This window comes from Lineus longissimus, chromosome 2 (genome assembly GCF_910592395.1).
Source record: "Lineus longissimus chromosome 2, tnLinLong1.2, whole genome shotgun sequence".
NCBI classification, from domain to species: Eukaryota; Metazoa; Nemertea; class Pilidiophora; order Heteronemertea; family Lineidae; genus Lineus; species Lineus longissimus.
Window position 1 is genome coordinate 2,921,425 of NC_088309.1, and position 13,508 is coordinate 2,934,932.

General features: G+C 43.7%; 1 protein-coding gene across 2 annotated transcripts; it reads right to left on the reverse strand.

The window, feature by feature from the left end:
* Positions 1 to 5: 5 nt before the first annotated feature.
* On the reverse strand, positions 6 to 11,139 carry LOC135501480 (atrial natriuretic peptide receptor 1-like). Of its 2 annotated transcripts, none has more exons than XM_064793627.1 (25): positions 10,897 to 11,139; positions 9,279 to 9,487; positions 8,907 to 9,022; positions 8,361 to 8,564; positions 7,894 to 8,046; positions 7,469 to 7,665; positions 7,136 to 7,264; positions 6,583 to 6,718; positions 6,256 to 6,377; positions 5,865 to 5,973; positions 5,631 to 5,712; positions 5,451 to 5,547; positions 4,940 to 5,125; positions 4,549 to 4,653; positions 4,228 to 4,299; positions 3,671 to 3,833; positions 3,280 to 3,429; positions 2,832 to 3,012; positions 2,416 to 2,556; positions 1,891 to 2,083; positions 1,496 to 1,682; positions 1,150 to 1,185; positions 890 to 981; positions 598 to 674; positions 6 to 396 (listed from the first exon to the last, which is right to left on the reverse strand). In XM_064793627.1, exons 2-25 carry the CDS (start codon positions 9,485 to 9,487, stop codon positions 351 to 353), a joined length of 3,183 nt encoding a protein of 1,060 aa, XP_064649697.1. In that variant the 5' UTR covers positions 10,897 to 11,139; the 3' UTR covers positions 6 to 350. The 2 variants fall into 2 exon arrangements, with proteins under 2 accessions (XP_064649697.1, XP_064649688.1); XM_064793618.1 differs by having other exon boundaries at positions 1,150 to 1,233.
* Positions 11,140 to 13,508: the final 2,369 nt, after the last annotated feature.

The window sequence follows — 13,508 nt, forward strand, 5'->3', positions numbered from 1 at the left end:
TATTTCATACCGGCATGAGGAACACGAGTGTATGTACGACCACACAACTTTTGTCTAAAACAGCCTCCTGTCTAACATCCTGGACACTCAGCAATTTCACCACAATATTCATAAGTACACGAGCCCGTCACTTGATCAAGGACGTTAGCATTCGCTGAGAGGCGACTTGCATCTTCCAGTTTTAACGACACGATGACGACGGATGATATACAGCCTAAAGCTATTTCCCTGCAACAAAGTTGGCTTTCAGTCGACGACAAGTCGTCCAGTATCCATATGGATCACCTCGCCTCTACTAACGTTACACGTAACAACAGTCCTGCGACCGAGGTGACGCCACCAGACTACCACTACCAAGTCCTGACAGGCAAACCATTTTCATCATAGGAAGGATTCCTGAAACCACAGAAAACACATCTCGATCATTATGCCAGTTCGCCCCCAAGCCAGCAGCCGACCATAAACACTCAAGTCAAGACCCGTGTCGATTGCAGTTCGCGGCTTAAATCGCAGTGGAGAAAGACCTTTCATATCAACATTAGATGATGTGCCAGTAATCGAGAAACGGTTGTACATGTATATTGCTATGCTACTTACAGATCCCTTTCGGTTGGGAGGCTCTGGCCAAATCCCTTCTTTCCAAGCAACCAATAGGTTGTTTGTAGGCCCTTTCCCTAGGAACGCAAAGGAGAAAGCTTGAGGCGTGTGGCGGTCTCTGCCAGGCAGAACCAGTTATACAGGTGTGTGGGTAGAGGGAGGCTGGAGGAAATTAATACACCCAAAGTTCATCAAAATATATGTTAGTTGCGTTTTTGAAGGTTTAGATGCTAGTGGAGGTTGGTGCCGATCAAACTTTTCGCCATGATCGGTCCTACAAAGTGGTCCTTACCTTAATCTGTATTTGTCCTCTCGTCTTTATGTCGTAATCATTGAAAGAAGACAGAGCCTCGTACGCCTGTGTGCTCAGATGAATCCGAAGCCCTAAAAAACATATCAATATTTCCTTATTACCCCATAACAGTTCATGTTGATTCAATACTTAAAGCAACGTTTATGATTTACGGTCAGATGATGATTTCAGTCAATGCATTTTTCACATTATTATTTTCAAATCACTGACGCAGGATGTCAGAAAGCAGTTCGTGTTACCTGAACCATTGGTCTCCATCCGAGAGGTTGTGTTGACTGTGTCACCAAACAAACAGTATCGGGGCATCGAGAGGCCCACCACCCCTGAAACAAGAAGGAGGCGTTGTACTGAAAGCCATGAACAACAGCAAACGATCATTACTTGATTGAAGTGTCTCGTACGGCACAATGTTGTTGGCTTATGCATATTCTTGCTCTTTCTGATGTTCCGACCATCTTCAACTCAGACAAAAGGTGTGGCAAGATTAAAAATACATGTACTGCGCCTTAACTGCAATGACGTACAGATGTAAGGATAAGAAAATTTCAATTGAACGTTACTTCACTTTGTAACGATGCTTCTTACCGGCACAGCAAGGTCCACAATGCATCCCGATACGGACCTGGAGTTGGATCTTCGGAAGATGGCGTATGGTTGTCTTCAGGACGGCGCTTAGCAAAGTCAATGCCATATCAGCTACTTCTGCACAGTGATGCTTGATTTTCTTGGGAATGCCGCCAACCACCATGTAGGAATCGCTGATGGTTTCAACCTAATGACAACAAGTATATATATAGTGACCGGTTGGTATGATCTTTGGTTTTCCTTTTCGTTAGAATTGCCGTCTGGCGGCATCGTATTCCTCCATTTTAGCAGAAATGGTCCTTCTTCATAACGTGCCTTTGGTGTAGGCAAGATGTTGGGCTGATAGCACCAAATGACATGGAATCGGAATACTAACGTACAACTACAATCCCTACCTTGTAGACGTCAAACTTCTTGATGATCCCATCGAACAGAGAATAGACGTCATTGAGGAGATCAATGATTTCCATGGGAGTGCTAAGTGATGAGATGATGCTGAAGCCTATGATGTCCGAGAAGAAGATAGTGGCCGAGTCAAACATCTCAGGCGCAACGATCTGACCAGTCTTCAGACGGTCTGCAACGACCCTGGAAAAAGGTAAAACTTGATGGTCGACTGAGTCTTCATTCTGAATACCAGGTAGCGGGTGACTTGAGTTTGTACAGCCGAAATATGTGCATCTTGGCATAAAATGTGCAATGAAATGCGGGTGACGGGTGTTAGCAATTCGCCGGAAGTTTCCCTGCCCTATGACAGCCAATTGCGGTCAACGCGAAATTTTTGGGTGACAACGCCACGCTTTCCGACAGTTTCTATGCTGAAGGAACGTCCATATAGAGGATTTTTCGCCTATTAGAAGAAGAGGAAGAATCTCGAATGACGTAGTATAGAAAATGTGGTGGTACTTTTTGGTACTTACACAGGCATCATGCTGTAAAGAAGGCTGTCTGTTTTCTTCTTCTCCTGGACGAGCTGAGAAGTCCTTGATTCCACGAGTTCTTCAAGGTTGTTCGTGTATTTCTCCATCATGTTGATCATGTGGTCCATGATGTTGAAATGCCTTAAGTTAAATAAAACCCAGATGTATGCCACTACAACAAATGAATCACAACCGCACACTTAGGCAGTGATTTTTAGGTTTTCGATTAGAAGATTTACCTTCAAAGTAGTGACATTATCTTTCCTGGTATCTGTATTGTTAGACTCCCTGGGTAGCCCATTGCGTCATCCTAATTTTGTCGGATGATTTTTGCTGTACCTACAAGTACACGTCGGGTATCTGAGCCTCTGTTTTAGTATATAGTAGACCTACTAATTAACCTTGAACATACTTACTTTCCCTTATTGATAGTCTTGATTTTCTTCTTGATCCATGACATATCAGGTCTGGTATCAGGGTTCTCCTGCCAACCTTGCTTCATCAACCAGATCAATTCACGGTGTGGGCCCATCTGACCATCCATAATCTGAGGACGGAATGGTGTATCCTCCCCATTACGGACCTTCTCAACGATCTCTGGAATGGAAGAAAATCATTCGCTATTGAAGCACCAAAAGTCTCACTTGTGGAGAAAGTCAGTTGCAGCAAGCATGTATCCCCCTAGGTGTCCCATTACAGGACATCTCACGATGATCCCTGTGATCTTCCATTTTGGAAACCCCTTATCACCTAACATGACACTGTAAGCCGAACTGAGTGCGCAAACTAAATTTTAACAGGGCGTCTTTAAATGGACGCCGTGCGGACGTCCTTTTATCGTGTCCTTGACCTATATAGTGTTACCTCGTGGACTGAGATTGTCCGTCGAATATGGGAGTGTGCGGAAGATGATCTCGTAGAGAATGATGGCGTAACTGTATATGTCTCCCTTGGGAGTACCATTGAGTGGGTACTGAGCAACACAGAGAAGCTCGGGCGCGGTCCACCACAGACCTGGAAGAAAATGTAAGATATAACGGAACGGGCTGGTCGCAAAAACGATAGCACTATGAGCTTGCTATTCAACACGATATTGGAGCAGTGTTGACGATTCTGCAGACCAAAAGATAACAGAGTATATGGCCATAAATGAGCCACGCGGACAGACTTCCAGTTTCCTCATCGCGCTGGAGTCAGAAGAGGTCAAGTTTAAGTTACGGTAACGTTCTTTCAAGATCGCTGGGATGGTACTTACCGGTGTATTTTTCATGTTCTCCCGCATCCTCCACCTCATTGGCCTTGAGGTTGTTGAGACCGTAATCAGTAATCTTCAGCACCCATCTACTGTCTATGACACAGTTGGAGCTCTTCAGGTGGCCATGGGACTTCAAGAAGCTCGCGTGGAGGAAGTGGAGTCCCTACAGCAGATGGAATAGTAGCGGTACTAGTCTTGTTTAACCGAGAAGATCGGCAAACCTTAACGCGGTCGTCGCAGATCAAGATCAAGAATGACAGAAGAAGCCTATGTTCTCCATCCTGAGATCAGGCTTTTTACGCCTATACGCCATAGCGGCAGGTGGCGTGTATTGAAAACCACTGGTTGTGCCAGGATGATGTTCTAAGGAGAACGACTGATTTCATGAGCCCGTAACATGCATGGTTAGAGTGTGCAACATTTCGGTTTTTCTACAAGCCATCCATGACCCATCATGTCGGGAGACATGCCGAAAGTCGCCCCGCTTTGAACCAATGTCTCACGCAGCTTTTCGTTGCTAATTTCTGAGGGGGAGAATAGTTATATCTATTGCTTACATCAGTGAGATCCTGTATGATCGAAGCTTTGAACATGTTGTCCAACTTGATGTCATCATTCTCTACAATATCCTAAAAAGGCAAACAGTTCAAGTAAGAAAAAGCAAAAGGACAAGAGTTTCTTGAAAATGTCATGGTGATTCCTGTGGAATCATTCCGAGTTGTATGTTTGTTTTTTTCGAAAATGGGTGTGAGTTCTTCTTACCACGACACAATTCTTGCGCTCATGGGGGATTTACAAATAAGGGGAACGACAATCAGGAGAACGACGACGTTGGTTATTCATTCCTTAAAACACAGCTGGCTTTTCACCGAACTTACCATTAAGCTGCCCTTACTGCAGTACATGAAGAGGATGAACAGGTTAGGTGGATCGACGCAAGCTCCCACAAATGGGTTGATGTTATCGTGACTGAGGCCCTTCATCTGAAAAAGCAAACCAAGTGTAGTCGCCTAAAAAAAACGTTCGCGGATCGTTCCAGGTGAAAGATTGATAAAGAAGAAGTCGATAAGATTCGTGCTGTACGCCTATTCCAATAACTGTGGGTGCTTCTCAAACTGCCTCAGTGCGAGATTTGACGTTTATTCGAGCTCCCGGGTTTACAATATGGGAATTGTGGGAACTCGATTTACAACTCCAACATATTAGGGGTTTTGTGACTGGACTCTGAATGACGACTGTAAGAATTTGTGGGGTATCTGAGCTGATTACCTTATTCAGTTCGACCAGGTCAGCTTTCGTGATAATGAGCGAGTCCTTGTTGATATTTCTGACGCAGACAAGCAGATTCTTATACTGCGCAATCAAGGCGAAGAGTTGTCCCTCTGTGCGACCACTGGCGTCGTCTTCTTTATCCAAAGAACCTCTCGAAGCGGAGACCATACTGACGTAGCTCGCCTACAAGAGAAAATGGTTTCAGTACTATAGACCTTGGCAATACTTTACAGGTTTTGTTACGGAACGACTTCTCTTACAGTCACTCACGTCACAATACTAACGAATAACGGGACGGTATACTTTTCTTCCGGATTCGTCTCTATATTCAGTCACAACCATAATGCCGGAGTTGGCGGTGTGCTCAGTGGATTTATCATACGATGTAAGTTACCGTGAGAGTGACGGCGGCGTTTTCTGGGAAGTGGTAACATGACTTTAACTCAATACTAGTTAAGAATGACGGATGGGAATAAGTTGACTGCAGGAAGATCTACAACCTACACACCTGACTGCCGAGACCACGTTTGTACTTGGAGAACCTGACATCGGAGAAGTCCACGCGCCACAACATCCGAGACAGCTCTTCTTCCTGCTTCTTTTTTCTGAATGAGAGAAACGGGTGCATATGATATATATATTGATAAGCAACGATACAAAATAGAAGCATGAATGCGGGTTTTCTCACCTGTATTGATAGAATCCCAATCCAGAACCACATGATACAACTACCAGGCAGACTACCACACCAATAATGATGCTGTTCCGCACTGAAACGAAAAGAGGTAAGTAGTTTTGCGGTTTTGGAACAGTAGATATTATGAAATTAGGGCTCTCCTGAAAGTGTATGCATTGTGTGCTCCATAGTAAAAGGTCCGTGTCTCCGACAATGCGTTATGAAGGAATGATTTGAGCTACATACGTGAATCATCCGGTGGGCAGCGTTCGTGTAAGAAGCCACACTCTGGTTCATCTAGCGGCGGTTTCCCATCCTTGGTGTTCCAGTGAATCTTTGACACGAAGTCAACAGTCTGCCAAAGTAAAAATTATGGATTAATGGAAATCTCAATTAAAAACAGGAGTGCATGGGTTCAGAGTTGACCTACATCAAATTGGTATCTACAGTTTATAAGCAAAGTAGCATGCACCAATAAGCTTGAATTGAGATCTGGGTCTTTTCAATAGATCTACTCCTGGTGGTTGCAGTTCAGGAATCTACCTCAGAAATGGCATAGGCGTCTGTGCGATTCGCATCTAAGAGGTGCTTTCTCTTTGAAGACATCAAGTGCGGAAACTAGGAGGTTTCAGCTTACCTGCTCCTCGTTCGATATATGCAGGACATGATATTTGATCCCGGTGGTCTCGTTATAGTCCCAGACCCAATAATCAGGCTGACGGTCTCCATCTTCATCGATCACTACAAAACCTGTTATACCTGTTGGAGAAGAACATTTGTGATTACTGGGGGGCTTGAACTTCAATGAGAGACATATTTTTGATAGCCTCTTTAGCAACAACACTCATACATTCCCAGGAGATTTTGCTTGTGGCAGGGCGACGGGGACAACAGAGTGTCAAGCAATCTCCAGAATTGGTTCGATCGGATGGAAAGATAGAATGGCATGCCAACAAATACTTACCATTGAACTTAAGGCCCTTGGAAAGGTTGAACATTACCTCTCCATCTTGGTAGTCGAGGTTTTGTTCAATGGATTTATTGAGGAGCAGTCCATAAGTGTACATGCAGTCATACACATACATGGAGATGTAAGAACCCTAGAGTTTAAAAAATAATGCGAAAGTGAAAATTGGTAGACAAACAGAACGTGAGATATTCTCTAGCATGTATGAGATCCTTTGAAGAATAGCGCATGTGTTCATGTCGTTATTCAGTATTCCATTGAAGAACACAAGAAGATACTTCGCAGCCCGACCAATTCGAATCTTTGATGGTTCTCAATGCCGGCAGAAAATGCGTCGAGATTGGTGGGTTCAAAGCGCTCTGAGCGATGAAGCCGCATTCGATTTAGCGCTACAGAAATCTCATCACCTGCGGATGTGATATACCTCTGGATATTCAGAGAAAGTTACCAAGTGAAGCGTATGTAATTAAGTTGCGACACAATTCCTCCCAACGAGGAAAGAACCTGAAGCCATATGACACTGCTGTTAGGAAATTTGGGGAAGCCTTACCGTAAGATTGAGTTTCCTAGTCAGTTCGTAATTCCATGGTGGTTCAGCCATCCTGTCTGCGAGCTGGTCAGCTAACATCTTTTGGGTGAATTGTGGGTGCTTTGCATCATCACCCTTGGCCCAAGATACCTATATAGACGTGAATTAAAATACTAAGGACTCACGTCAACTTAAGATGAATGTGCTACTTAATGGCAGATTCCGACACCACAAGCTACCTTCACCTGGATGCTATTATGTAATTTAACCTCTGTCTATAGTATTTTAATGCCGATAATTCAGCAGTACGTTGTCCCACCAAGACTTAAAAAGAATTCCAGAAGAATTGCTTACGTGCAGCACATGTTTGTAAGCCTCCTTGGCTATAGTGTTGTTCGCATCATCTCCCTCCTTGAACCATGGCTTGTCCAGCGCTTGGTAGGCGAGAAGACCGTAAGTGATGAAGATATATTCTCCTGAGGTCATCCCATTGGCGTGAGCACGTATCATGATCCGCCGAAGGTCAGGATTATTGCCGCATACCAGAACAACTAGGAAAGATGAGCAAACCGATGAAGATTATCAGGTTCAGAGATGAAAAGTTCAATGGGGACCTTTAGATCGTCATGCCAGTTAAGATGCAATTCGTTAAGGCCAACACTCAGAACATCAAGAGGAAATCACTGATATTGGCATTTCAACAACAACTTTAAAGGCAACAGGACACCAAAACCCGATTATGCAGCCCAATATTGATAAGTTTTGTAACCATATTTCACCTCGAGCTCTTTCTTTGATCCTCTCAAGCACATTGTCAATATCATCATCTGTCTGTGCTTCGTCACTGTTCCAATACTTGCTCTCTGAAATCGTGATGTTGTACTGTTTCACACCAGCGTCTCTAAAGCCTCGCATCGCGTACAAACAAATACCTGAAAAAGAGAAATAGTTCCTCAAGAACACTTTGTAAGACTTCCTGTATGCATTGGCCAATCACTAGCTCTCCATCATGCTTTCCACTGCTGTGGATGCGTGGCAGAGTTTCTGATTGGCAAATGCAGACATGAAGTCCTAACAAACTGGTCAACGATGAAGGCCGCCGACTGGCTTAGTTTACTCGCGTTTAACTCAGGCGATTTCAAAGCCTTATATAAGCCTCAGATGAAATGAGTGAGTAAAAGCTAGGGCGCCTGTTTGGAGAAGGAGGACAGTGACGCGCCCTTCGTTAACGGGACCAATAACTCACCAGAATTCCTATAGTAAACAGCACACGTGGTCCAGTTATAAAGTTGGAATATCTGGTACACTGTCAAACCAAACTTCTCACTGTCTCCCATGGTTCGAACTAGCGTGGTGAACGTGCTTTTGTCGTTGAGAGTGTAATCGGCAGCTCCCCATGAGATGAAAGGAATGTTGAAGTAGGATGCCAGCATCCCTGCCGGTGCAGCAACTGAAAGAAGTGAAATGTAAAAAGTTGAATTCGGGATACCTCAGGAAAGGATTTCTTGGAGAGCATTGCGGGTATGTAAATCTTCTCTTCAGTTCATTTTGATTCAGATTATCCGTTTTGATTATAGCAGTATAACAGATATCTTTTGTATCTATGGGTTGAAATATGCAAGACGAGCATTTACATCGGATCGGAAGGGTTCCTAGTACAATATGTATACAAGACCTTTATAGAGAGAACTATGACATCGTTAATAGACACAAGGATAACTCAGATATCTATGTCAAAGAATATTTCCTATATAACGGGTGGTTTCCCATCATAAATAATCCCTCAACTTACGTGTTGACAATGATAATCCTATCATTGCATCATAGTGTTCCAGCCAGAGATTAGCCACTTTACCACTGGCATCGGCAAATCCTGCTTCGTTTGTCGGGTAAAGCATTTGTTCAAATCTGCAACAGAGACATGAGAGGTGGTAAGAAAAAAACAATGTACATGACTGTCTATTTGCTCAAGAACACTATTTAGCATCTCATTGATATTGGTCATGCTGTTTTTCCGAAAGGACACAATACGCAGCAGACATTTCATGACTTTGACATTTTTGGTTATTGTACAGCACTGAGCAATTTTTTATAGTTTTACTCGTGGCACAAGAAAATACAATATCAAAACCCTTATCGACCCTTATATACTTTAGATACTCACGTGATGTTGACGTCATCTTGTATGACACTTTCATTACGTAACTGATCTAAGGCGAAAGAGACGGCTGCCGCAGTTCGTGAGTAACCCCATGGGCTTGCCAGATTCGTTTGGTTGCTGAAGAAGACGCCTAATCTCACATCGAGGCTCGCCGAAAGGGACATCAGGTGGGGCAAGATGAAGAGAATGTAAACTCCGTCCACAGGTGCCATCTGAAAGATTTACGTGAGGGCAAAGTTGTCATGAACGTACAGCCGACAAAGCTATACACAACCTGCAGCAACAATCTCTGATATATACTTTAGCCTTGGGCCTGATATAAGTGGCAATATCATAATTAAATGTAGCTATATATATAGCTAATGATCGCATGATGAGCTATGATGTTGTGCGGCTAATTTGAAAAAGTTTGGTGCGGAAGTCCTCCGGGTTACTCGGTCCCACCCATGCAGACACAGTAACAATCTAATCGATGGTGCGGAAAGGTACTGGAGCATAAAAACACCGGCGGGGTGCTTTTTTAATTATAAGGAGCCGCGCATAACAGTCAATATAGATGTTGGGTTCTCTCAATTTTTTGTTCGGCACTATACTAATTAGCCCCGGTGAAGCAGACTTAAGCGCCGCGCAAACGAACACATCGCTGCGACCTGATTTGCGATTTGCGATAAACGCTGCTACATATATACAGTATTTGACAAAAACAAGAACGTCTGCAAGTAAAACTGGTAATCACTGGGTTTGATATTGATTTCAGGTCGCAGGCAGCTGCGATGACCACCGCAACCGAGCGATTTTTGTCGATCACCAACTCATTTTTTTATCTTGCATTATTTTGTAAGTTTATTCACGCGAATAATTCATGGTGTAAAATTAATTTGCCTCCTTTATATACATAGTACTTGATGATATGAACTATTATGATTGAACGTCTATGTCATAGAGCGTTCGGAATCGATCCAGGTCTTTGAAGATTCTAAATATACTGACATCAATGAACACTGACAATGCCCTGCGCTAAACATACGTTATGCAGGATATGAAACCGTAATTTGAAGTAAGTATGAAACATGGACGCTATGGATCAATCGATTAGAGACTAGAAAATATATTCTCTTGATTCACAGAACCAAGACCGGTTCTGACCATTCATCTTATAAAGACTAGTCCTTATTCATCATGAAGCTTTTCGTAGGCAATCGATCAAATTATTGGTGACATGGTTTAAGTCAATCTGGCCCCCGCCTGTCACCTTCCCCCAATATCAAACGTCCAGTGTCCCAGGGTAGAGTTTCTGAGATCGTAGACGTGCCGATCTCAAAGCCTTACGTGTCAAGATGCTACCTATATATAGTCTTGTAGCTGGAAATTTGCGGGGAAACATAGGAATTAGCGCCAAAATAATGAGGATCGCCTCAATGCGGGAGGTCGAACTCCCAGCCGGCGACAGTCCATCCCCCATCCTAGACAAGTCCAGTTTCTATGAAAGGGACGAGGTCCAACCACTGCCTCCGGAAGGTACATTGCAGTTGACCAGGGTTGTGTTGCCAATCTCGTGGCTGATAACAAATGGACAAACAATAAAAACAACACAAAATCATAACGCATCTCACATATATACCTTATTGAATTCAGGGCTGTGATGATCAGACAAATGTGTAATCCTTCATCCTCTCTTCTATCAATCTCGCGACAACCTCCAAAGACTCATTCTGATTTTAATGGTTCCATGATCCTATTATTTACTGTTCGTATAGCCAACCTGTAAGTCACTGTTTACCGTAAGTGCCCGGCGCTCCCGTGCGTCAGCGGGCATTCGATCCACTGTATTGTCACAGGTTGTGCTCCTCGCTGATTTTCCAATTTGCACTCAGACCATTCTGTGTTATATTGGCGGGTGTAAGATAACGGGATCTCTAGGGGAATACAGGGCAGCGGTGGAGGCAGGTGGGCCGTGTTGAGTTCGGTTACCAAGCTTATGGAACCTTCAGAAACCGTTGACACGTACATCTATGATATCATTTCTGTTAAAAAGATCACATCACTGCATGTAACTCTGCACGATTTGCGTTAATGATATCCGGGACGCGGAACCGCATATTGAGCAAAATGGTCATTGTGCTCAGTTAATCATTATAATTGTATCTATATAAATTCTGTAGCCTATATATACTTAGTAGTTCCCCAAATTCGCACGATGAGAAATGAAATAACTGCCGACACGGATTTACGGTTACTAAGGAAACGAACGCGGAATGAGCTGAGGTTTCCTTTAAATCAATGTTTCGGGCGAGCTTTAAAACCGAGCTTCGAAGCAATCATCCTGACAGCATACACCATTGCCTCTCGGTCGGGGTAGGCCCTAGTATTTGTACGGCCCAGCTAGTGAGTCAATTTAACTTCAAAATCAATTAGCTACAGCCGGAACGCAGGAAAAACTGCGATAACTCCAATCAGACTGATCATGTCGCACGTGTAAGCACACGCGCCACCATTGGCACAGCGTGTTGGTGCGCAGACCACGTCCTTGAAATCAGTGTCGCCATCTATCCTACAGAGGTCCAACCAACTCGCCTCTCGACAACCCACGACAATGGCGTCCAGACGTCGAGAGTGGAGCTCGTGATTCGTGCCAGAAAACCGCTTTGGACACCTGATACTGATCACTTCATGTGCTATTTTGAAATAAAGTTGATCTTTAATGTGAAGGAGAAGGTTTTTGTGATTAACATACGTGTGGGGAATGCCGATTTTTGGAGTATTCTGGTGCTGAATCGGGTGAGTACTTGCACTTGGTTCATGCAGTTTTGACCTCGTCCTCGATCACTTGCCGACTTTGTCTCGAGGCGCTACACACTGCATGTATAATGTGCACTGCATGCGTGCTTGCAGCGGGATGTGATGCGATGTACACAGCAGTCGGACAGTGCGGTACAGATGATGAGTGGGTGAACAGTAGGCCCTATATCATTTATCCATGATTATTTGTGGGTTCAGCTTAGTTGAAATAATCGGGCAGACTATAGTTTAGGGTGTCATACTATGGACATCATTCCTAATCATAGCCCCAGATGCCAGATGGGCAAACCAGTTGCATGTTGGAGGAAGCAGTTGACATGGTATGATGGTTCCGGTTGAGCACCACAGAAAAGAAAGCACAAGCAAACAAGACCGCATGTGCATGGTCAGATACCACGCGTTCTTTTGTTCGTTTTGTCTATGGGTATATATAATTGACATGTACCGGTAGGTTTGGGCTTTGCCTTTGAACGACCTTCTCTGATTGGTCACGCGGTGCAATGATGGAACACAAAGTTCTCAGCATTTGAGGAGCTGCCGTGGAATGGTTTGATCTTAAAAGGGGCTCTGATAGTGACAAGTCATGCGTTTCATCGGAAACAAAGGCTCACCGCACTGACCGGTTCATGGCATTTTTTGCAGTATCTAATTTCTAAAGGTTTTAAGGCCTTCTGATGCATTTTGAGTGGACGCATTTGTTTTCTATGGGCAAGGTGATCCTGTGGTACATTTGGCCTTGGGATGAGACTGGGGCAGTGGATAATAACAAATATACATAACTTTACCCTATCAGTATCATATGTTGCCCGACATGTATGGGACTGGATTGGTGATATTTTTATTTGTCACATTAGTGCATTACTATTGGTGTATCTCTCACTCTCAAGTCTCCTCTGATTTGTGTCCTTGTCTGTGAGTGTGACTGTTATAAGGAATGTGGATAGCTGCATTTACCAACCATTGTATAGAATACTATAGATGACCAGCCATGCCTGCGTTACAAGAGCAGAGGGATCACCTCCTCTGTCACCTACTTTTTGTAGTTACACATACATGTATCCATTTGTTGGCACCCTCCCCCCTCCCTCCCCGATGACGGTTCAACCCATGCCATATTGGATGAATATAGCCCAATTTTCAGTCTGCTTTGTTTTGATCAAGATGTTATCTATCATTGTGATTTTAATCAATTAATGCGAGCCATACGAACATTGTTGTATTTTTGAAATTGTGCAAATGTAGGCTACATAATGCATATGAAAGGTGACACATAGTCAGTGTTGTCTGCAGTGCATGTCTGTGGAACTCTGAATGCAGATTGAAGAAGACACATCACTGGTGTTGTCCGTTGAACTCTTACTGATAGTCACATGTACTGACATGACTGATGAGTGGCCATGTCATGATGTCCAATTTCTGGTGTAGATGCCATGA